Source organism: Amblyomma maculatum, chromosome 3 (genome assembly GCF_055883805.1).
Source record: "Amblyomma maculatum isolate TAMU_Amacu chromosome 3, ASM5588380v1, whole genome shotgun sequence".
NCBI lineage: Eukaryota > Metazoa > Arthropoda > Arachnida > Ixodida > Ixodidae > Amblyomma > Amblyomma maculatum.
Genome location: NC_139346.1, coordinates 158,396,181 through 158,419,959, shown reverse-complemented (window position 1 = coordinate 158,419,959; position 23,779 = coordinate 158,396,181). Strand labels below are relative to the sequence as shown.

The 23,779-nt window shown below is 46.7% G+C and overlaps 2 protein-coding genes across 2 annotated transcripts in view; one reads left to right on the top strand and one right to left on the bottom strand.

The window, feature by feature from the left end:
• The first annotated feature begins 1 nt into the window (after position 1).
• On the top strand, positions 2 to 4,177 carry LOC146196621 (uncharacterized). Its single transcript, XM_084598387.1, has one exon. The coding sequence runs from the start codon at positions 96 to 98 to the stop codon at positions 3,192 to 3,194; it is 3,099 nt and encodes a 1,032-aa protein (XP_084454513.1). The 5' UTR covers positions 2 to 95; the 3' UTR covers positions 3,195 to 4,177.
• LOC146196620 (uncharacterized) overlaps positions 1,574 to 23,779 on the bottom strand; it is a 50,944-nt gene continuing 28,738 nt past the window's right edge. Inside the window, exons 14-26 of the mRNA XM_084598388.1 lie at positions 23,306 to 23,557; positions 21,901 to 22,080; positions 20,253 to 20,381; positions 19,190 to 19,318; positions 16,944 to 17,069; positions 14,590 to 14,718; positions 14,374 to 14,499; positions 12,248 to 12,376; positions 10,929 to 11,057; positions 6,277 to 6,402; positions 4,175 to 4,315; positions 4,042 to 4,090; positions 1,574 to 1,712 (exon numbers count right to left, since the gene is read on the bottom strand). Of these exons, the coding sequence (XP_084454514.1) occupies positions 4,053 to 4,090; positions 4,175 to 4,315; positions 6,277 to 6,402; positions 10,929 to 11,057; positions 12,248 to 12,376; positions 14,374 to 14,499; positions 14,590 to 14,718; positions 16,944 to 17,069; positions 19,190 to 19,318; positions 20,253 to 20,381; positions 21,901 to 22,080; positions 23,306 to 23,557 (1,634 nt within the window). The 3' untranslated portion in view covers positions 1,574 to 1,712; positions 4,042 to 4,052. The remainder of the gene's footprint in view (positions 1,713 to 4,041; positions 4,091 to 4,174; positions 4,316 to 6,276; positions 6,403 to 10,928; positions 11,058 to 12,247; positions 12,377 to 14,373; positions 14,500 to 14,589; positions 14,719 to 16,943; positions 17,070 to 19,189; positions 19,319 to 20,252; positions 20,382 to 21,900; positions 22,081 to 23,305; positions 23,558 to 23,779) is intronic.

Below are 23,779 nucleotides of genomic sequence, written 5' to 3'. Positions count from 1 at the left end.
AACCGTGTTTGTTTATAAACCATGGAGCTGCTGGTCGAGTTAATAAGTTGATCGAGTTTGTCATTCGGAAAAAGCATTAATAGCAGTGTTTCCCGATGCGACAAGCAATGAGCTATAGAGCGCAACGTGAAGAGCTAAGGAAAGCAGTTACCAGGCAGCTTTCGAGTCACATCGAGCAATCCATAACGCAAAGTGATGAAAAGACCGTCGAGCACATTGTCGCTCAGGTGACACGCGCCGAAGCGTGGCGCAAGTTTCAGAAATCCTACCTGTTAAATATGGACCCAGATGAAGATGGTGAGGAAAAAGACTTTATTGCAAGAGGCGGCTGCGAAGCATTGAACACTCCGAAAGATAAACTGGTTCGACGGGACAGTACGACTTCACTCGCCAGCATGCTCAGTGAAAGTTCATTGATGGGAGGAAATGTGGTCTTATCCTCCGACAACATCCGTGAGGTTTGCAACCTCATGCGGTCGCCGTCGCCTTCTTCAAAGCTGCACGCCATCGACATTCTGAGCAACGTTTCCAACTACGAGAATCTAGTCGCCTGCAAGGAGTGGCCCGTGCTCGAAGAGTGGATCAGGTCGCTGTTGCTCCACCCTTCTACCGTTATCAAGCGCGAGACACTGCGGTTGTTCTGGGCAATGCTCTCCTCCGGTGGTGTAGTGTTTGAGCAGACTTACACCAGCTTGCTGTTGGCCGTGAGAGACCAAGTGTGCAAGCAGAATGCATCGTCAGCGCCAAAGCTTGGCCGCAACCGCTTCACAGCAGCACCAATCAACGTCGTTGAGTTGTTGAACATGTACCACAGAAACTTACCACGTCACTGGCTGCGATTTCCTCGCAAGGCCATCAGGCACGTCATAGAACAAGCGGTTGTGCTGATGGATGACACCATCTACGACAACTTTTCTCGCATCTGGAAATCCTTCGCGTCCGTGGACGGCCAAGCAGCATGGCTGGGCAGCTGGTTGCACGGAGCCGAAAGTCGTGCTGTTGTGTTCGAATGCTTGGCGGAGCACACGAACATTTTGCTACACGCTTTACAGCTCGTGACAAATTTCAGGAAGTTTCCGGACCTGTGCCAACGTAACACAGATAGCTATGTCTACGGCGCTTGCATTCTTTTGCGAGTGTTGATGTACAAGTCCGGCAGGGAGCTTTTCGACTCTCTGAACTCTGGTGGAAATACGGAGAAAACATGGTTTGACGTATTTATAAAGGTTGTACAGTTCGCTAAAGTTCTATTGGCATCCAAATATGAAAAATTTTCAGCATTCCTTGCGATTTTGACTAAAGTGGTGTCGCTGATTTGTGGCCTCACCGAAAGTCCGATCCTTTCTCTGCAGGCTGAAAGCCTCATAAGTACTTTAGTGGAGTCCAGCAAAAGTAGCTCCAATGGCCAGTGCAGCACACACCTACTGTCCGAGTGCCTCAACGCGATGTGCTCCTCGGCCTCTGGCTTGGCTCTTATCACAAACTGCACATACAAAGCTTGCAAAGTGCCTCAGATAATACTGTCTTCTACGAAACGAGCGATAGAGAGGCGCAGCGAGCATGGACTGTGCACCCAGTGCGTGTCCAATTTCCTGAGGGCAAGTGGTCAGATCGTCCGGGAGCCGGAATATCTCCTGTCCGGAGGCTGTGCTGGGGTCGTCAGGCTGCTGTCGTCGGCGCCACAGCTCGCGGCCGCAACAAAGGAGGAGGAGCTGAAAAACAGTTTGGCAGGGTTTGTAAAAGCTTTGCTTTCAACAAGCCTTGGCACTGCTCTACTGTCCGTTGGCACTATTCCTGAAGCCTACGAAAGGATTGTACTGGACGTCACTGATGTGTCTGAGAAAGTTAAATATTGTACTATACACATGCCATCCCACTACTCGCATGGTGACTTGATCCTCTCAGCAAGGACATGCATCTGGAGTTCTAAGCATGAACTAAGGTCAAGCCCTGAAAGAGTTCAGGAACAGCTACTGCATATAATGTCACCATTCCGACAATGTAAAACCTTACTTGGAAAGAGTGTCAGTGACTCTGCCGATACCTTGTGGAATGCAGTTACTCTTCTGGCTCTTGAACAACAACTCTCAGAAGAATGCTTGGTGGTTGCCCTTAACGTGCTCAAAGGGCTCGTGGGCTGCCTAAAAACTTACTTGTTTCTTCACAGCAAATACTCAGTTCGTCAAAGGCTGCAAGAACTTGCTGCTCAGTTCTGCGGTGATGAGGGAAAGCCTATTCTCAATGAAGTTACATCCAAAATCAATGAAATTGAAGAAAAAATTAAGTCATTTTCCGGTACTGAGCCACTGGCACCTTCGCACGTGTCACGAGCGTTGATTGGTCATGAAAAGGTTCGCGTAATTAGTTTGAGGCATGCCAGTAACAAAAAAGAGGAATTTGAAGCCCTTTTAGCGAGCGACAGGATATCGGCTTCAGGGTTCTCTGACATTATTGATTTTGATGATAATGACAAGGATAGCATTCTTCCATCTGCAAGGTCACTTACGACGGAGCAGAGCTGTGGTGTTCAACTGACCGTCGAGCGCGGCATGTGCCTAGGGCTTCTGTCATCCAATAATGAGGATCATGCAAAGAACCTTGAAAGACTCATTCACAGTGGCCGCCACTTCTATGGTTCATCATGCTCGAAGGACAGCTACGATTTTTTGCTCGCTTCAGTGTTTCTGCTGTTACGAGGAAATGTGCCAAAGTCGTCTCAGCTCCATAAATTCCTGTGCGACAGGGATTGCTACACACTGTACTTTCATGACATGGATGGCATCTGTGACACCCTTGTGTGTGCATCGTTTTGTCAGATATTTGTTCTTATCCTCAGAGACCAGCTACCAAGACTCTACCATGCATTCAAAATGTACAGCTATGAGCCAAGCAATGTTCTCAAGCACTGGATAGGGCAGTTCTTTTGGGGCTACCTCAGCTTCGACGAGATAGCAGCGGTGCTTCTCATGGTTATAACCCTTGGGGGCAAAACTCTGCTTTTTGTCTGCTTGTCGATGCTCAAACATATAGAGCAGCAAGCTTTGCAAGCTGTCAATGAATTTCGCTTCATTGCAATGCTTAGGGAAGTGGAAATACGTGACTTCAAGCTTGCAGCATATGCACAGTATATTAGTTCACTGCTTGAACAATACGAAAATATGGTTCAGAAAAGCTTGCACATGTATGCACACTAGCTAATTAATATATGCCTGGTTTTTCTAAGCATAATGGAAGTTGCCTTTTGCCTTCATTATCTGTTATTAGCAATGAAAGTTGCTGAAATTTGGTGATAGATCCTAACTATTCTAGCACTTAACTAAAGTTAATTTAAAAGGCCTGCCAGAACGAGAAATTTTGTGGATACGCTTGAAAAAATTAAGCGCATGTGTTGCTTGCAGACAAACCTTCTTTGCTGAGAAACAGATTGGACAATTTAAGTGATTTTAAACATTCTAAATTTGTATGGTATTCTTAGCCAGCATATTCAAGTTTATTACTGTGCACTGCCACTGCCATTAGTACTTGGAAAAGGGTGGTCTAGTAAATACGAATACACAAAGAAATACAAAGGTACACGATGTGTAGCCTCCAAAAAAATTTTTTATAGTCTGAAAAAAATTAGAACATGCATATGTTTCAAACAAACATTCTTCAGTAAGCAGCAGATTAGGCAATTTAGGTGAATTTAACTGTTCTAACTTTAATTGGTATTCTTAACTTAGCATATTTAAACATATTGCTGTACACTGCCATTAACGCCTGAAAAGTGTGGTCCAGTAGCTATGAAGAGGCAAAGAAATGTAGAGGCAGACTGTAAGGTATAACAGCCAATCCACCTCTTGGAATGCTCGAAAAAAAAAAAGCTGAATTTCTGAATTTGAAATAAATTACAAGCTACAATTACAGATCTGTAATTTCTCTTTTTTTTTTTCGCATCCTTTTATACCTGCCCAGAACTTGGTGATCGAAAGATTGGCTTTGCTTCATGAAGTTCTGCAATGCTGTGATAACAAGTAATTATTGAACAGGAAGTGTGTTCACCTTTTCGTCGCTCATGTAAGGCTTCTCTCTGGCTCTCCAGGTGTGTCATCTAAACAGGAAGTGTTGTGCTGTTACCACTTGCACGGAGACAACAGCATAACTGTGCTTCACTGAAAAATTACACTGCACTCACCTTCCTTTTCACTTTCCGTGCACAGTGGGCCGAGCAGTCCGAAAGGACAACTGCATTGGCCCGTGGTTGGGTTGCATTTGGAACCTCGAGGGCATTTGCACAGTAGGCTGCAACCAGGACCGTAGAACATGTCAGAGCAAACTGCGAAAAGAAAAAGAATGGGGAAGAAAATGCGATTTGAATTTAGGACCCCTGTGCTGGAACTTTGGCACAAACGCAAAACCCTGTACGTTAGACCAGCAACACAGTGTCTATAACTGTGCAGTACCCGGAATGCGCACGTGCGGAGCTGCCCTGAGTTCTGCATTTCGCAGCGGCACATCAGACAAAGAACTTTATCTGCCTATTCACATGGTGGGAATTAATCACTTAAAATAAAAACTGAATAGTTGTGGATCAAGCCGCTGCAAGAATGCAGTGAACTTCGAGAAAAACTTATACTTTATGGGCTGGCTGAATTTGCTGGGCTAGCTCTGAGGTTGCCACACCTTATGCCCAAGAGGTTATGCTTTTACGCTCTTTTAAGTGTGAGAAAATTGGTGAAACGCTGGGATAGAGAAGGCATGCTGTATGGATATAGATTATGTCACCAAAAATGAATCCAGTGATATATGCACTTAGTCTGGAGCCATAAAAACCCGAACTTTGTCGGAATGAAAGGAACAAAATTTGTGCTGTTCATTTTGGCGCTTGCGCAGCGTAGCGATTATACTATTGCTTATACTACTCACCATAATTTGCGAAGAAAAAATGAGATATGTATAAAAGAAAGCTGCAGGTTTCATATAATAACTAATCGACGCTCTTCATATATATCCAGCAGTTTAAAACCGAAATTGCTTGTTCGCTTACATCAATTATATTACCCTGAAGTAAAATACACACATTTGCTCTATGCTCATTGATTAGCAAGAGTGAAAAGCTCCTGCTTGCAGCTGACATTGAATGTCTGCAAACAGGTTTTTCGTGCCCCCAAGGCCTCCGCTGCTTAGCGGCTACTAGCGCACACCGACGCCTGTGTCACTGGCCAAATTGCAGCGAGTGGAGCGTCGAAGAGCCGCGCGCGCCTGTCTTCAAAGTGCAAGTGTGCATTTCGAGATGCCATCAACCCACTCGTCATAAATATTCCCCTTTCTGCTACCACGGATGGATGGCGGCGAAATTCAGCCGCTTTCCTCTGTGAATCCGTTTTTGTATTCTTGCGCTCTGTGCGCACGCCAGTATATATCGTTGCCGACCGGTACTGCACTCCCAGCTGCTTCCACGACGGAAGCGACGGAAGAAAATAGAAAGGGGCAAAGTATAAATTTGGCGGCTTCTGCGCGATTCACAGTTGTAATAACTTACACCGTTCGCTACCATATATCCCAATCCCCACACGTCTCTTATCGACTCAGACCCCTCAACTGGGATCACCGTCCGCTATGCTGTCTCGCACTGAAGGCTTACAGATGCAAGAATTAACCCCTGCTCGAAACAACCGCTAGTTCACGGTTACCTGGAAGGATATTGACTAAAGCATTATACAGAATTAGCGTTGAAAAGTTTGAGAATTGCTGCGTTGCCAGGAACATATATTACTCCCTATTTCTCACAAAAATTAACTACTCCCTCGCGACAGCAGCCCCAAGCAATTTGGCCGTCCCGAGGACTAAGTGCCGCAGTTATTCCAATTCAACCCGGCTTTAGCTTTGTTTATGTTTCAGTATTACTCCCTTGCCTAACGCTCGCGCGACGTCCCTCATAATTGCGGGCAGTGATCTCAGTTGCTATAACTCTTATGGACGAAAAACAGCATATATAATTTCTGAGCCCTGCAGCGCCATGCATGCATATGCGCGAGAACCGAATCCCATACATTAAACAGCCGTGCATTGGTCGAAGAAGTGAAAGTTCCAGAATTTCTTCATAAGGCAAAGTGCCATGTACCAAGCGAGCGCTTCTTTTTGCGATCACAGTGGCTATTTTTCTTACGCAAAGCAAATTTTGGAACAATTGTACACAGTGTTCTTGCGACAAAGTTCACTGTGTCAAAGATATATAGATGCTCAATTGGCGCAGTCGATTGGAAGCTTTCACTGAACCATGCTTTGGGCACTTACCGTTCTCACAGTGTGGACCAAAGCGCCCAGGGGGACATCGGCATTTGCCGCTGATTGGATCGCAGCCGTGGCCACCGCAAGAGCACGGGAGCGCACAGTTCCGTCCGTACCGGCCTTTGCCGCACACTGAAACATGCAAAACAGGCTGCCTATTGTTATCGCATATATATATATATATATATATATATATATATATATATATATATATATATATATATATATATATATATATATATATATACGCAACTGTTGTATACTTTCCTCTTGAGCGATACCGGTAAGCTGCTAGTCATAATCTGCGAGTGCTTGCCAAATGCGTTCCATCCCAATCTTATTCTTCTTGTTATTTCCTTTTCATGGTCCGGATCTGCGGTTACTACCTGTCCTAAGTAGATATATTCGCCTACTACTTCCAGTATTTCGCTACCTAATGTAAACTCCTGTTCCTTCCCGAGGCTGTTGAACATTACCTTAGTCTTCTGCATATTGATTTTCAAGCCTACCTTTCTACTTTTCCTGTCTAGGTCATCAATCATTATTTGCAGTTCATCTCCCGAGTTGCTTAGCAAGGCAATGTCATCAGCAAATCGCAGATTACTGAGGTATTCTCCATCTACCCTTATCCCTAACTGCTCCCATTCCAAGTCTCTGAATACTTCCTCTAAACAAGCTGTGAATAGTACTGGGGAGATTGTGTCTCCTTGCCTAACACCTTTCTTTATGGGAATTTTGTTACTTTCTTTATGCAGAACTATGGTTGCTGTGCAGCCACTATATATATCTTCCAGCACTTTCACGTACGGCTCGTCTACCCCCTGATTTCGCAATGCCTGCATCACCGCCGAGGTTTCAACTGAGTCAAATGCTTTTTCGTAATCAATGAATGCTATGTATAAGGGCTGGTTATATTCCGAGCATTTTTCTATCACCTGATTGATGGTATGGATATGATCGATAGTAGAGTACCGTTTCCGAAACCCTGCTTGATCCTTTGCTTGATTGCAGGCTAAGGTTGTCCTGATTCTATTAGCGATTACCTTAGTAAATACCTTATACGTAACAGACAGTAAGCTGATTGGTCTGTAATTTTTAAGGTCCTTAGAGTCCCCTTTCTTGTGAATGAGGATAATGTTTGCATTCTTCCATGCTTCCGGTACCGTCGATGACACCAGGCACTGCGTATACAGGGTGGCCAGTTTTTCTAGCACGATATCCCCCCCGTCCTTCAGCAAATCTGTAGTTATCTGATCCTCTCCAGCTGATTTCCCCCTTTTCATAGTTTCTAGTGCTTTCTTGACCTCGTCCTTCGTCACTGGTGGAACGTCTGACTGTTTTTCCCTACCGCCAATCTCATTACGGTCCTGACTACTTTGGCTACTGTAGAGATCTGTATAGAACTCCTCGGCTACTTTGACTATCTTGTCCATATTAGTGATGACGTTGCCCGCCTTGTCCCTTATCGCATACATCTGGTTTTTGCCTATGCCCAATTTCTTCTTTACCGCTTTAAGGCTTCCCCCGTTCTTTACAGCATGCTCAATTTTCTCCATGTTATACTTCCTTATATCGGCCACCTTGCGCTTATTGATTAGCTTTGATATCTCGGCCAATTCGATCTGGTCTGTTGGATTGGAAGCTTTCATACTCTGCCGTTTCTTAATCAAATCTTTCGTCTCCTTAGACAGCTTACCGGTATCCTCTCTAACTATCCTACCGCCTACTTCTACCGCGCACTCAGTAATGATATCTCTGAAATTATTGTTCCTTGCCTCTAGGGTAATGTCGTCATCCTCAGTTGGAGCTGAATACCTATTCTGTAGCGAGATCCTGAACTCTTCTGCCCTCCCCCTCACCGCTAATTCGTTGATGGGTTTCTTTCTTACTAATCTATTGCGTTCCTTCTTCAGATTTAGGCTAATTCGGGACCTCACCATCCTGTGGTCACTACATCGAACTTTCCCGATTACCTCTACATCCTGCACAATGGCGGGGGTTGAACACATTATGAAGTCGATTTCATTTTTAGTCTCTCCGTTAGGACTTTTCCATGTCCATTTTCGGTTCTTCCGTTTGCTGAAGAAGGTATTCATGATTCGTAAGTTATTGCGCTCTGCAAACTCAACTAGTAACTCCCCCCTGCTATTCCTAGAACCAATGTCATAGTCACCTACTGCCTTGTCTCCTGCCTGTTTTTTCCCTACCTTGGCATTGAAGTCGCCCATTAGTACAGTATACTGCGTCTTTACTTTTCGCATTGCCGATTCTACATCTTCATAGAAGCTTTCAACTGCCTGGTCATCATAACTACATGTAGGTGCATAGGCCTGTACAACCTTCAGTTTATACCGCTTATTAAGCCTAATTACGATGCCTGCAACCCTCTCATTAATACTATAGAATTCATCTATATTACCCGCTATATACTTATTGACAAGGAAACCTACTCCTAGTTGTCGCCTCTCTGGTAGACCTCGATAACACAGTACATGCCCATCCTTCAGTACAGTATATGCCTCATTCGGCCTCCTAACCTCACTAAGCCCTATGACATCCCATTTCATGCCCTCTAGTTCCTCTAACAGCACTACTAAGCTAGCTTCACTAGCTAAGGTTCTAGCATTAAACGTTGCCAGGGTCAGTTTCCAATGGCGGCCTGTCCAGCGGAGCCAGGCTTTCTTAGCACCCCCTGCTGCGTCACAGGTCTGACCGCCGCCGTGGTCAGTTGTTCCGCAGCCGCTGGTGACTGAGGGCCGGGGTTTTATGGAGCTTATCATAGGAGGTTGTGGCCAATTACTGCACCAGGGTGGCCAACTCCTGTTCTGGTGAGGGAGTGCGTTGCCGGAGGTGTTCACCGGCATCAGGTCGCACCCCAAACCTGTATATGCAATTCCATCGACACGCGGATTTTTTTTTTTTTTGTCATCCGGTGGAGAATTGCGCGGCACCGGGATTTGAACCCCGGTCCTCTTGCATGCGAGGCGGATGTTCTACCGCTACGCCACCGCTGCAGATGGGGTGGCGTAGCCTCCACGTTTCCGCCCTATGGGGCGGAAACGTGGAGGCTAACCAAGAGAGTTCTACTTAAGTTGAGGACAACCCAGAGGGCTATGGAACGAAAAATGGTAGGGGTAACATTAAGAGATAGAAAGCGTGCAGAGTGGGTCAGAGAAATAACTCAAGTTAACGACATTCTAGTGGAAATTAAGAAGAAGAAATGGACATGGGCAGGACATGTAGTGCGAAGAGAGGATAACCGATGGTCGCTGAGGGTAACAAACTGGATTCCAAGGGAAGGAAAGCGTAGCAGGGGGCGGCAGAAAGTTAGGTGGGCGGATGAGATTAAGAAGTTCGCAGGGGTCAAGTGGATGCAGCTAGCACAGAACCGGGTTAAGTGGAGAGATATGGGAGAGGCCTTCACCCTGCAGTGGGTATAATCAGGCTGATGATGATGATGATGATGATATATATATATATGCGCTGATAGGTGTGCAAAGGAAGGGGGGGGGGGAGTTTCACTGCTACGCACCCTCCCCCCAGAACCTCCTCCTACCAAGGCCACTGGCCCACTACAGCCATAACGCAGCGCAAATATGAGGAATGGTTATAAAACATTTGTTTTGATGTGAAGGAATTGCAACATATACATACTGAATATTGCGTGCTTAAAAACAAAATCAACAAGCTTCATCATCGATGCAGGATTGAAAATGACGTGACAGCGCGCTTCTCACAACGGTTCCTTGAGTCCCCGGCTTTCCGGAGGCAAATATGTGGCAAGTAAGCAGTTTTTGGAACGCAACATCACGGGCCCTCGACCGCCAGTATCGTCAAAAAACCTGCATGGCCCTAACCCTGCACGTTTAAGAAAAAAAAAAAGACGGCAGAGGTCCAACAGAGTAAAGATATGGGAAGAGTTGGTGATCTCTCTCTCTCTCCCCCCTCCCCTCTACCCCCCCCCCCCCCCCCCCTTTTGCGAAGTTCTATGTACGTGCTATACACACGAGGGCAAAATAGAGCTCAAAAGACGTGCACACTACAGCGCAAACGACCAGGAATCATCATTTAAAAGACATCAGGAACTGCTTTTTTTTTTGTTACATTTCAAAACTATTTCCAGTGCTTAGCATTTATGAGGCCTTCGAGAGCTGCACACCATGCAAAAAATAATTGAGCGATGTTGGCAGTGCACGCGTCATCACCGGGCGTCGCGTCTTTACTGATCTTCCGGCGCGTCTCTTGCGCTCAGTTTTGGTTCCGTAAGCGGCAAGAAAGAAGCGTCTGATTATCGCACTGCAGTGCTTTAGAAAATTATTTTTTCTTCATTTCAAAAACAGATAGGGCATCGTCTTATGCATGGCTTCAAACTCTCCATTGGCACTAACAATCGAAATGCGTTAATTAAAAAGTAGCTTTCGTTAACTAGCTGCATAATTAGAAGAGTTTTGCGGCAAACTCTGTCCATGTTGATTTGGAGTGTGATCGTGGAATATGTTCTTTTTTAATATTTTAATTGAGCTCACTATTTCCAGGAATTTTCGAAAGTTCGCTGAAACAGCCGGTATAGCAGGTTCAGTCCCTAGTACGACTGTGACGTTTCTCCAGGCACGTGTTTGTTCTTCTTAGTATGTTTGACGTCTTTGTGATATACGAACCTTCCTGACAGAAGTTTCCAGTGAAGCCATGAGCGCAGGTGCAATGTCCAGTTTTTGCATCACAGTAACCACCGTTCTGGCATTGACAGTTCTTCGCGCAGTACTCTCCGAATGTGGTCTTTGGGCATCCTGCGAGGACACAGAAAACAATACAGTCAGTTATTATCTTCAATCCCCCAAAAATTGGTGAAGGAGAGAGCGAGACGGGGAGGAAGGAGAACAAAAATTCCCGCCTGTAAAGCTTTCTTCTTATGGTGCACACAATGTATGAGGTGAAACCAGCTTGGAGTTTCTACGAAGTGGCATTTCAGTTTTCAAGATGCAAGCCTAGTTTCTGAGGCGTTATCATGGAGGAAGGAAACAACTTAGGAGAGGCCCTTGCCATTACCAATGCATTGGAGAAAGTGTAGCGAAAGTGACGTCAAAATTTAGGGTTAGCCAAGTCGGGCTATTAGCAACGACGACGCTGTTGCTATGAGCTCAGGCCACAAGCAACAGCGTTGCTAAGGGCCTTAGGTACGTGAGCGTCGCGGAGAAAGAAAATGCGGAGGGTAAAGGAGGAGGAGAGACGTTGGAGCTTCAAAAAAATGACGTCAGGGCCTCTCCTAAGGTCTTTCCTTCCACCATGGGCGTTATGCTCAATTCGCATACCAAGCACAGGCTTTCAAATGTCATTTTGCGCGTACAAGTAGAGCCAATATAAAATGGAAGAGGCAGTTTGCACGCAAGGATCAATTCTGATGTTACTATTACACTGAATGTGCATCAGGGACATTATTTGCCTAGAAAGAAAACTGTCGATCGCAGAAAACGCTGGCATTTCACTAATGCTTATGAAGCATATGAAGCACTGGACCACTACTTACGTGTTTCCTTCCTTATTGGAGCTGCGTGCGTGTGTGTGTGTATGTTTGTCTGTGCGTGTGTGTGCGTGTGTGTGGGTGCGCGTGCGTGTGTGTGTACGTCTGTGTCCGTGTGTTCAACACCACGTCTGCGAATAACTAGCACTTCAACTCTCACAGCAGCCACTGGAACCACGATGTAAGTGCAATGTTATCCTCGCGTTGACCTCCATACAAAAACGAACAAACCGCTTTCTGCGCGTTTACTGTTCACTGCATTTTTAATTGGAAGCCGTGACTAACGATAACAGTAACAAGAACGGGCGAACTGAAAAAAACTGTCCCCAATCCCCATTTTTCAGGGGGCACAATAAGTGACGCTTGAAAATTTGCCATCTCATTTGCAAATGGGCGGTTCGGACAAAGGCGTGGTTTCAAGAAGCGAGCTTGCTGGCCACGGATAATCAGTCGGCTTACCTTTTGAGCATGTCGGTCCTGAGAAGCCCGCTTTGCACCTGCAGGCCCCGGTCACCGAGTCGCAGGATGCGTTGTTCCGGCACTCGCACTCTAGAGAGCACCCAGGGCCATAGTGGCCCGGAGAGCAGGCTGGGGGAAGCATTGTACGGCAGCAGTGAGGCGATGTTTTCAAATGTGGATCTAGTTTAGAGATAAGTCGTGTGCAAATTCACTCGCTCTTGTGTTGAAGCGATATGCTAAAGAAAGAGGAAATTCCGGTGTCTAAGGCTGTTATTCTGAAGCAGAGAAAGCGTTTAGACAGCCTGGTTGCAGTAGTCTTATGAGCGAAAGTCTCGAGTATTCTACAGTCGGATACAGGTTAAGAAAAAAGACCCCCCCCCCCCCCCCTCCAACCAATAGCTGCCGAGCTATACCATGACTTCACGGCCGACTGCCTTGCACGTACGAGTAACGCTTGGAACGTGGTTGCTTCGAGTGAGTCCGTGCTGGCAAATAGTAGTTCCTAAATGCTTCGTGAGTTCCAACAAAAATACATAGCTTTGCACAATTGGATCGATATTATAGTCGTTTGCTAATCATGCTGAGTACAACAGGTAAAACGAGTTTTCACGAAGCCGCTTCGTTGTTCTGCGCTTCACTGCATCTCTTTTCCGCCAAAGAGCCCTGCGAGGTGACACCGCTGGCTGCCATAAGGGAGCTTTAGAATAAGGGGCCCAACCGGTTAGGGGAATAGGGTAATAGCGGGGCGGCAATGTGCACACGCGGAGGGCTGGGATGAATAGGTGGGGCAATTACTCTAGGTATGTGCACTAGCACCCCGCTATTACCCTATGCCTATTCATCGCAGCCCTCCGCGTGTGCGCATTGTCGCCCCGCTATTACCCTATTACCCTAACCGGTTGGGTCCCCTTATTTTAAAACTCGCGAGACCGTGAGTGGGGAAGAACATGTTTTTCCGCTTTTTTTTTTCTTCCTCCCCCCTGTTCCTGTGTGGCGGATAGGGTGCTCTTCAGTTGCCGACGCGCCGGTTATTTCACGTAGGCCCCGGCACGTCGACGAATACGTGACCACCTTCCCACGGCTAGACCTGGTTCTTGGCGCTGCGGAAGCGAGGGTATCATATTGTTTGCGTCGGCATCGGCGGCGTTGTCCCTGAAACCAACTCCGCAGCTGGGGTTGACTCACTATCGGCGTCAGCAGCATCAGTCAGTCGCTGCTATCTCTTCCCTCCTCCCTTTATCGCGTTGTCCGCTTGCTGCGCGCGCTTCTGCCCCCATCGTTTGCCGCTGGGTGTACACGCCGCCCCCCTCCCCCCTCTTCCTGCGAGTCTCCGGTTGTCAAAGCGCCGGCTCGAACTTAATTCCTTTCTTCGCTCTTCCTCCAATGCAACCCTTGTGCGGTGGCAATCAGAGAGCCAGATCGGTGGCGGCGGATCTGTATATGTGCACCGCCCGAGCCGACACCGATGTTAGTAGTGGGGGACTTTAATGTTGACATAAAGACAAACAGGAATTTCTTCACACTTATGCGGGAGAACATACCGTTCCTCTCGCTCGTAACGCGTCCCACGGCTGTGACAACCTCGCGAGGCACTTGTATAGATCTCGTCTTTGAGAATCAAGCATTGGTGTACCAAGTCGAACATATATCAGTCTATTTCTCTGACCACAAAGCTTCCTTCATGACTGTCAAGAACTGTTAGTGAAGTCTTTGTTAAACGAATACGTGTGAAAAATAAAAAATAAAAAATTCTGTGATAGCGCATACATGTGTTGCTCGATTTCTTTGCCTCAATCTATCGAAAAGGTGAAACAGCTTATTTGCTGCTCTCAAATTTCGCATTAGGAAGTAACGTAATCGTCGGTAATTTTTTCTCGACCTGTGTTCTAGATATGCTGGCGGAGGAGTCACTCACGTATGCTATGCTCTCTTTTCTAATTCTGGCCATCTAAATGTAGCGTACGTCGTTCAGTACCGAGAATACTTGCGTGATGACTATGTGAGATAGTTTCGTCTAAGTATTCCACTCTCCGAAACTTCATCTTTGTTCTTCCGTGAGCAAGAGCGAGCACCAGGATGTAGGTATGTATGATATATCAGTGAACGAGCGTGTAATATGCGCTCACCCTTGTCGCACCTGGTCCCGTAAAAGCCAGCGGCGCAAGAACATGTCCCTGTTTTCGGATCACAGTGTCCGTGAACGCAAGAGCAGTTGGAAGAGCATTTGTCATCGTGCGCTCCGGGCGGGCACTCTGTAAATCACGGAGTTTCGTCAGCGTTTTGCAAGTAGCCATTTCGCTCGGATTGCAGAGAAGTGTCACAGTTGACATTGTGAGACCTGCCTTTTTCACAATGCTCTCCCGTGAAGCCTGGGGGACACTGACACTTTCCGTCGGTCGAGTCGCAAACGCCACCGTTCTTACAGTTGCAGGAGCTCAGACAGTAGCTTCCGAAAGTACCGTTCGGACACACTGCAAAAGGTAGGTTGTTAGATGAATCCTGTACACGTAGGGAAAAAGAATTAAACAATTTGATAATTCGGGCGAAGATGCCAGACAAGGCAAATGCCCAAACAATAAAATTTTACTGTTACTGTTGAAAACAAGGGATAAGCAGAAACAACTATCAGAAAAGCGCAACAAAATGGCGGCTCTTGCTTTGCCACGACGTAGCCATGTTTTATTCAGAAGTGTCCTGAAAATGGTGCTCACGAAACCCATATAAACCCCCTGACACATGCTTCGTGCAGAGTTGTACAGTCAAATTACGGGAGAATGAATTTGAATGCCTAAGTAGCTTCCCGATGTTTTGATATTTGAAGATCAAGGACAGCCAGACAAATCAAACGTGCTATAACTGATATAATGGTTATCGAGGCTTGAAGATGAGCTGGTCTGTTTCTTTGTGCCATATAAAGGGTAACGCTACAGACGAAGCCACAAAAAAGGGTCTTGTACACATCATGGTGATGTAAAACCACAGAAACAAGCAAAAAAAAAAAAAAAACACAAAGCCAGGCTGACAGGATTACTGGTTTAAACAGCTTAGATTTACCCGAAATGTTCAATATCCCAATAATAACTACCAATTGTGAGAACGATATTCTAACATTAACCGAAACTTACTACCACGTGATGATGGCAATTACTTTTAGCTTATTCGATGAGGCATTAAAAGAGACATCTAGTCAGAATTTCAGATAATGACGACACTTACATTTAGCTTGTTCGATGAGGCAATAAAAGAAACGTCTGATCAGAATGGTAAAGTGTACTGAAATATGCGTGATCTTCAAACGGTATAGACGACAAGCATTTCGTACACCTTTCATGAACTGTTTAAACCTGTTCATCTCAACACCAGTAGCCTCCCTACCACTTGCGAACCGTTAATTTGCAAACTCGGACTTCACACCGATTAAGACGGCAGTACGAGAACATGGCTGAACAACATAAAGAAAATTTTCAAACACGTTCTTCGTCTCCTCCGGCGGGTCACTTCAATTTTTTGGGAGACGAACGAGCAAGCCATCTCGGCAACTCATTCCCATCTCGTTCATATGGGGTATCATGTACGGTTTCTCCTGTTGCCGTCTCACAGCCTGCCAGCAAGAATAGCTAGGATATCCTTGAAGAATCCAAGGAGGTAGCAATTTCCGGAGCCCTCCACTACGGCGTCTCTCATAACCTGAGTCGCTTTGAAGGCATAGAGTTGATCGATAAGTGCTAGGTAATGAGTGGGAAGTGTAATAGGTGCTTGGTGGTTAATACTAAAGCCATAATTAATTGATAACTTATTAGTAATTAAAAATAATCAAAGCTAAATAGATTAATAGGTTTGAGTTATGGGGTTTAACGTCCCAGGCTATGAGAGACGCCGTAGTGGACGGCTCTGCAAATTTCGGCCACCTGGTATTCTTTAACGTGCACTGACATCGCACAGCACACGGGCGCCTTGCTTTTCGCCTCCATCGAAAAGCGGCCCCCGCGGCCAGGATTCGATCCCGCATCCTTGGGCATAGCAATCGAGCGCCCGAACACCTGTAAATGAATAATAACAGAAACTAAAATAAGTGCTAACTCAGTGCGTCATTGTCCGTCTTAGCCAAAAAATTTAGTGGTGAGTCGTCGTGCCGTAGTCCACCATAACTAAAAAAATTGAAAGTGATTCGCCACTCTATCTGTCAAACTAAAAGTGCGGAATCATTGCGTCGTAGTCTGTGGCAAATAAAAGAAAAGTATGCATGAAGCAAACGTACGCACGCTATCACATCGGCGAAGCTTAAACGTCCTCCTAATTTGTTACTTCAATGGTTAACGATTAGATTTTTGTTAATCTGCTCATCAATTGTTCGAACTTGGACGTTTCCGACAGTTCCAGTCGCCATCATCGCAACGTGTTGATTGCTAGACGTTCCACATAGCAGCAGGCGGATCATGACGGTATTCAACACGCCTCGTCTGCTTTCCGCTACTGCAGACAAAGAAGGTATCGAATGTTCGACACAGCTGAACGTGGCAGACTGGCTGCCTTGGTCAACCAGGCACATGGATAAGCAGAAGGCTTAGTTTGCATTCGTAAGTCTCTCTCTCTCTCCCTCCCCCAAATATCTTTCCTCTAAATGTTCCCTAAGGTATTGCTTAAACACCCGGTATTTGTATGAATTGAAGGTAAGCTGTATTCGCTCCCTACCTACCTTGTTCGCAAATGCTCCCCGTGTAGCCCGCAAAACAGTCGCATTTTCCAGATGCTCTGTCGCAATGGCCGTGTGCGCATATGCATTTCCTCTTGCAGCCCAAACCGTAGGTGCCACTCGGACAAGCTGCAGAAAGAGGAAAAAAAAAGGCAGTGCTCCAAAGGGAAATAACGAGCAATCGCTGTCATCATCAACACCGAGCATTATGTTAAAAACAGGTAAGTATATCTCTTGTCTGCAGATACAATTACACTGGCACAGGCGAGTGTTAAGACCATAAACCGTTATTATTGTTTCACCGCGATAGCGTTGGTCCACTTTTTTTTTTTTTTATTGCGAAAGCAATACTACTCGCACTTTCAAACCTTCGCGGGACCCGGCCGCAGTTACGTCTTATCCACGTGACGCTGTGACGTCACACCCCACGTGACACACGGGCTGGCAGGAGCTGCAAAACTTGGGTCTCTCGTTTCACATGGGACGGTAATGTCAGAATCAGCCTGCTAGGACCCTGGCATTCACGTTACCCATATAGGCCACTAAGGCCCGTTCATACGGGTTGGTTAAATTGGGGCTTTATATGTGGGCTGAGGAAGAAGAAGAACGCTCGGTCACACGCAGCTAATGCTTTCGCTCAATATTTGGTTCAGCAGCGCCGAACCCATGAAACCATACCACTCCCTTGGCAGGCAAAAAAAAAAAGTGTTTCTACCTAATCTGACCTGAATTCTGAAAAACGTGAGCAGCTTTTTGTCAGAATTCAGGTCAGAGTAGGTAGAAACAGTAACAGTACAGTGTCTAGTGTTTTTAATAAGGTCATTACTGCACCGGCTTTGCAACCACATTCACCTCCTTTCACGACTGGCTGCAGTTTTCTACATAGCACGAGTGAATCCTCTTGCGCACGCATTACTATCAATGTAATATTCAATTCAGAGTCTATATCAAGAAATCTTCATGCAAGAGACCTAATATCGCGGGCATATATAAATATACATATATATGCAGTTAATATTCCGCAACCCTCCCCTTCCTTAAGGTGTCCTTCACAGTCAATGGGCCGCTTCGGAATCCCACAATATATCTTAAAAGCCCACTGTCCACCCTCCGGTCGAAAATATTTTCTTCCCCGGTGACTGTGAGACTTCGCCCCTGGAACGCAAGGCCGCAAAATGTTTTTGAAAAGAGTAACTAATAGCGCAGTTACAGCCACCGCAATCACCCGATTCTATCCTGCCTCTCTCCTTCCGTTCCCTCGCAAAGGTTTTTCACTCTCCTGCCCGAGGTCGTCTAGCCTCCGCAATACAAATTCCCCTTCCTCCTCCGCGTTTGGCGGGAGGCGGGGCGTGGCTCTCCGCGAGCGCGAAAAAAAAAAAAAAACCGGTCGAGGGAGCGCGCGCCGCTGGATTCAGTCTGGCCGTGGCGAGGGAAAAGCGTGCTGCGAGCGGTAGACACCCATCCTTCTCCCGTCAGTCAGCGAGACGGACCAATGGACGTCGTTCCCGGTACGTACGTCATTATCGGGGCCCGTCGGGCCAGCGCAAGAAGCGGTGAAGCTGGCTTCTCAAAGGAGAGCATGAGGGAGCTTTGAATTGTATTTTCGATGCTTTGCGGCGCGCGTGTCGCTGTAGAATTTTGCACAGACTATCTCCGGTACCTGATCGAAACACTGGGCTCTTTTTCTTAGAAGGGCCTTCCCTGGACAGTGGCCCTTTAAGTTGTGTGTGCTGTTCATGGAAGTCACTTTCATGCCTACTCCTCCAGTCTCCGACTCTCGTAGCCGAGCACACGACAGTCCGGACGATGGCTACGAAAGTGAACAGCTGAACAATCCTAGTGAAAGCAACGGCGTCCGATGCCTATATGATCAATTCGAAAGAGCACACTGTGCCCTGTACTCTCGTCGTAGTCGTGACACAGTTTAAAGGCGTGTGCCGCGTAAAGCAACGACGACGAAGAGAAAGAGGTGTGATTAAGCAGGCGGAATTCAAATAGTAGCGATGTAGTTATACATCTCAAAATCTAATATCTCTGCACCCCAATTCTTGGCCGATCCCCCTGTGTGGGTATGTGCAATCAAATTAAAGGAGAACAACAACAACAACTAGCTGCGTGCATGCATCTCTACACAGGCGCTTGAAAGAAGCCCGGCTGCGGCCAAAGCGTAAACAAATAAACGCCAGTGTGGAAGCGTGCATGCTGTTGTTCTACGCAGCCAATAAACATCGTGTTCGCAGCAGCGCTACCTTCGTTGCATTGCTTCCCCTTGAAGCCAAGGGGACATAGGCATTCGCCGCTCTCGTGATGGCAGCCAACATTGGCAGGACAATTGCAGCGCTGCGAACAACCATGACCGTACCAGCCATTCTTGCACCCTGCAAATGGGGGAAAGAAAAAAGATTTTGTAATCCTTGGTAAAGAAAACGATGTATTGCGAAATGAGGGGTAATAAGTGAGCTGAACGTCACTTTTCTCCAAACCGTCTCGGCGTCTGAACATGTGAAATTCGCGTTGTAATCAGGCAATATGTAAAATTTATCTTGCGGGTAAACACAAAAAAATTAAACGGCTCTAATCCAATTCAGCTTCATTGAAGAAAGTTTAAATGTGTCTAAGTTTACATTTATAGTTTTGGCAATTAGGATTTTGTCTGTTTACCTTGCTTTGAGCATAAAAAAAAAAAAAAAACGTTGCAGTCAAAAGGTCGGATATCCCACCCTTCTGTGTTGGGGAGAGGGGGAGGGGAGAGCTGAAATAATGTCCACCCGAGCGCTGGCAATCGGCTGCTGATCCCAGTCTCAGATTCGATGCCACCCTCGGCGGGGTACTTCGATAGAGGCAAAATACTAAAACGCACGTTTGATGTGCGATGTGAGTGCACGTTGAAGAACGCTATAGGTAGTCGAGATTAGTGGAGCCCTCCACTGTATGGCGTTCCTCACAGTCCATGTGCAAAGGGCGTTAAACCTCACATGCTACATCTCTCACCCGATTCCTGCATCTCTTCAGGGAACGGTTCCTTTGCAGCGATCTTTCTCCTTTCGTAATGTACGTAACCAAACCTAACCTTACCTTAGCTAAGGCCTTCTATCTCACTTCCTGGCCGCACACTAGCGAACGTCGACTCCTTACCTGTCAAGCAGAGGCTGCAGGATAATATTTTAATGGCAGTTTAAAAGCACACCAGATGCGGCAATGGTTCGGTGAGCATCGGTGTTGATTTTCCTCGAATGTCGACACGCTGGTCTGTGCGTCTAATGATATGCGCAAAGCAACGCGTTTCTCAGTGCTTGTCAGACGGAAACTCACTTTGCTCGCAGCTCGGTCCTTCTCTGCCGGGTCTGCAGCTGCAGGCTCCGGTCACGTGATCGCAGGGCTCCCAAGGCCTGCAGTTGCACCTCTGAGAACAGCTGTGTCCGAAGAAGCCCTCCGGGCACACTGCACTCGCGGTGAAGTGCGAGGCGAATTACAAGAAGTAGTGGTCAGGCCAGCAAATGGTTAAAGCTCCTAGGCACTTCATTTTAAAGTTTGCAAGAAAGCATGTGTAATAAAGAAACACTCTGTCCGTTTTCCGCTGCAGGCGCCTAAGTTTATTGTCAACGCTTAAGTTCCTACAGCAAGGTGTTACACTTTGAAGGCTGCCTAAAGCACGAAAAGTAATCGGAGCAAGACACGTCAGTTGACGCAGCATCTTGATCCCCAGAACTGCAAACCTTATTGGATATATTGGGCAACAGAATTACAGATACGACAACCATGTATACATGTGTACAAAGCCGTTTTGAGCTATTTTTAGAAGTTTTACTCACATCTAATTAGTATATGCATTTCTAGATGACTTTCTCGTGTGATGCTCCGAAGGAGGCAGTGCGAACACGTTTTACGGTGGTAATAGAACAAATAAAGCTAACATCGGATTCGCGTGTCTTTTAACCTACGCTAAAACACTTCGCAGCACATCTATCACTTGTAATAATCAACGCACAAATATCCATTTGAGCGATGAGGGCTCTAAAACTTATGTGCGCTTAAGAAATATATTTTCGTATATATGTTGGCGATTTCTTAGGACACAGTCAAGGTACTGATTCGTTCCAATAGTTTTTTTTTCTTCTTTTTTTGGACTGAATCATCATAACTTAAACGCTTGAAAAGTGTCGGTGAGAAAAATACAGACTCCGCATATCAGGAGCATAAAGCTTGAAAAAAATTGTAGAGGTTCAATTGTCCTTTCACGTACGTTTCACAAGCGTAAGCTATCGGCCGCAGCCGCTTCTGCCGCTTCGATCTTGGCTCACTCCCACGCTTTGTAAGCATCTCGGCAATGGGTCAGCTATCTTTTCGTTCTGCAATGGTCTCGGCAGCCTGCTGGCACGGCTGCGGTCTGCTTTGAGCCAGAGTGGCTTCCTCTATACCACGCCGCCTGGTAGATTCGCCTGACACTAAGATCACGGACCTCGCCAGCACTCGCCCAGATGGCCTATATGTATGGCGTCAAGACGACGGCGATGTTCACGGCATAGCGCAAGAGTATGCTGCAGTTGGAACCTGCTGATGACGAGTATATGTTTGCTGCACAGTGCGAGAGTGTGTTGCAGTTTTACACGAGGTGTGATGGGCTGCTACAATAACAGAATCAATAAAAAAAAAAAAAAACTGGGATATCACAATGCTCTTGTGTCTAGGCCAAGTAAGTTGATCTGTTCGTTATGGCACGGGTTCGATACCTAGCTGCCGGAATGTTTTTGCGGTGCAGCTGTGGCGAGGCGCATGCGCAGTACCTAGTTGGCGCAGATGAGTGACGTTGGAGAATGAAATCGACTATGTCTACTGAGCAGTGCGAGAGTTCAAGGTGAAATGTTCAGAACCGGATGACATGGAGGTTTCTCATGGAAGAAGTAGAATTCACGCTAGAAAAAAAAAATAATAAGAAAAGAAAAGACGCGCTTGCACGCACCTGATTCGCAGTGGGTGCCACGAAATCCTGGCCTGCAGTGACAGATGCCGTCGAACTGCGAGCAGGTGGCTCCGTGCTGACAGTGGCACTGGTGTTTCGCGGTCATGGGAACGGCTGTCAGTGCACGCAAAGGGGTCTCAGTGGGTGGAGTCCTCTCGGTAGACAGCTCTTGCGAGAATGCTGTATAACGCCGGGGTTTGAAAACGATGAGCAGAGCTCATGTTTCCGCTTGCGGGAAACGCGGGCTTCAGACCACTTCGGTCTTAAGCAGACTAGACCAGTGTCGTCCAGTCTTCTGGACTGTCAGTGTCTCAAGGTTAGAAAGAGATTTTCTGGACCTACATCTATCACTAAAATAAACAGGAAGTTGTCATCATTGTTGCATTATGAATTTAGGCGTGTGATCTACGCGGAGATGCCATCAGACGTGGCACCGTTAAGACACGTGTACCCTGGCTGCAACAAGGAATTATTGAAAACTAAAACGACTGTAAAAACGTGAACAAGGTTTGAGTTCCCAGTAGTGACCTTGCGTCGTGTGTGCGTAACAGGAGTTACGGTGTGGAAGTAAAAAAAATTCGTTTATTAATATGCTGTCACGTTGTGCTGACGATGCCGAAGACAGCAAACGGAGTGACGTACTGCACTGAAATAAACTCTTTATTGGGCTGACTTGCGCCCGCTAAAGAACTAAGCGAGTTGGCGGCGGCGATAAGCAAGCGTGCTCGGCGAACGTCGAACATAGAATGCCTGCTGCTTGCTAAATTTGAAGCCGGCGCAGAAACATCTGGATAAACCGGAAATGGTACTGTAAATGTCTAGAACAACACGAAAAATGTTGTGCTTGCCTGCAACCATTCCAGACTAGTTTCGGTGAATATCGAACTACAAAGAAAATGATAAAAGCCCGCATCGCGGCCCTGCAGGGGCATTAAAAAAAAAAAAAGCACAAAATTGTTCCGTGCGCTGAAATCATAGTGATAAGGCCGCACGCCGGCGGCTGTCGAAAAGAACAAAAAAGATTTGTAACCCTCGCGACAATACAGAAAGAATATGGGGGCAACAGCGGCCTTTTATTACGCACAATTATAATCATAAACCCATAATAGAAGTGTGTCTGCTATTGATCGCCATAACAACGTTTCTGGATTACATATCCAGCACTTCGCCCGATTCTGGGGCCAGGAATACCACAGTTATGAACACTTTTATACTTTTTGCGGCTCATCGGCTTTTACTCTTTTCACACGGATGATTTCATACTCCATCTTTAGCGAAATCGCTAAGGAACACGAGGTGCGAAACCACAGTCTCGGAGTCGAAATCGTGCCGTCACGGTTTTTCCGGCTTGCCAGAAATCGCTGTTAGGAAGGATACCGAAGCAGCTGCCCTTCGGTATTCTCACCATCCGCGCAGTCTCCACCTGTAGCTGTGCATCCGCACTGGCCGGTGGCATGGTGACATCCCCGTGCCCCTGGGCAGTGGCAGCGGCGCTGGCATTCGGGTCCGTGAAAACCCTCCGGGCAGCGGCGCTCGCAGAAGGTGCCCACCCAGCCGGGACCACAAGTGCAGGTTCCGCTCATAGGGTCGCACGCTGCGTTCGGCTCGCACTGGCAGCGCCGGCTGCAGTTGCGGCCGTACCAACCGGAGGGGCACGCTGTCAAGTGACGCGCCGCTCGTGTCAGAACAGTTAGCACGAAAGCACGTTTTACTAGAATGCCCAGCCAATTCAGACGACGGGATATGATCATGAGCACAGCTACCGTCTCCTGCAATAAAAACACCTTTTCCAGCGATAACTAATTGTTCTGTACTAATTGCACTAATTGCACACCCTATACTAACCAGTCAGCGGAGTGGACATTCTGGCGCGAAATGC

What these genes read in the sequence shown, in the direction of transcription:
- LOC146196621 (XM_084598387.1), top strand. Translation starts at nt 96, where the DNA reads ATGCGACAAGCAATGAGCTATAGAGCGCAACGTGAAGAGCTAAGGAAA.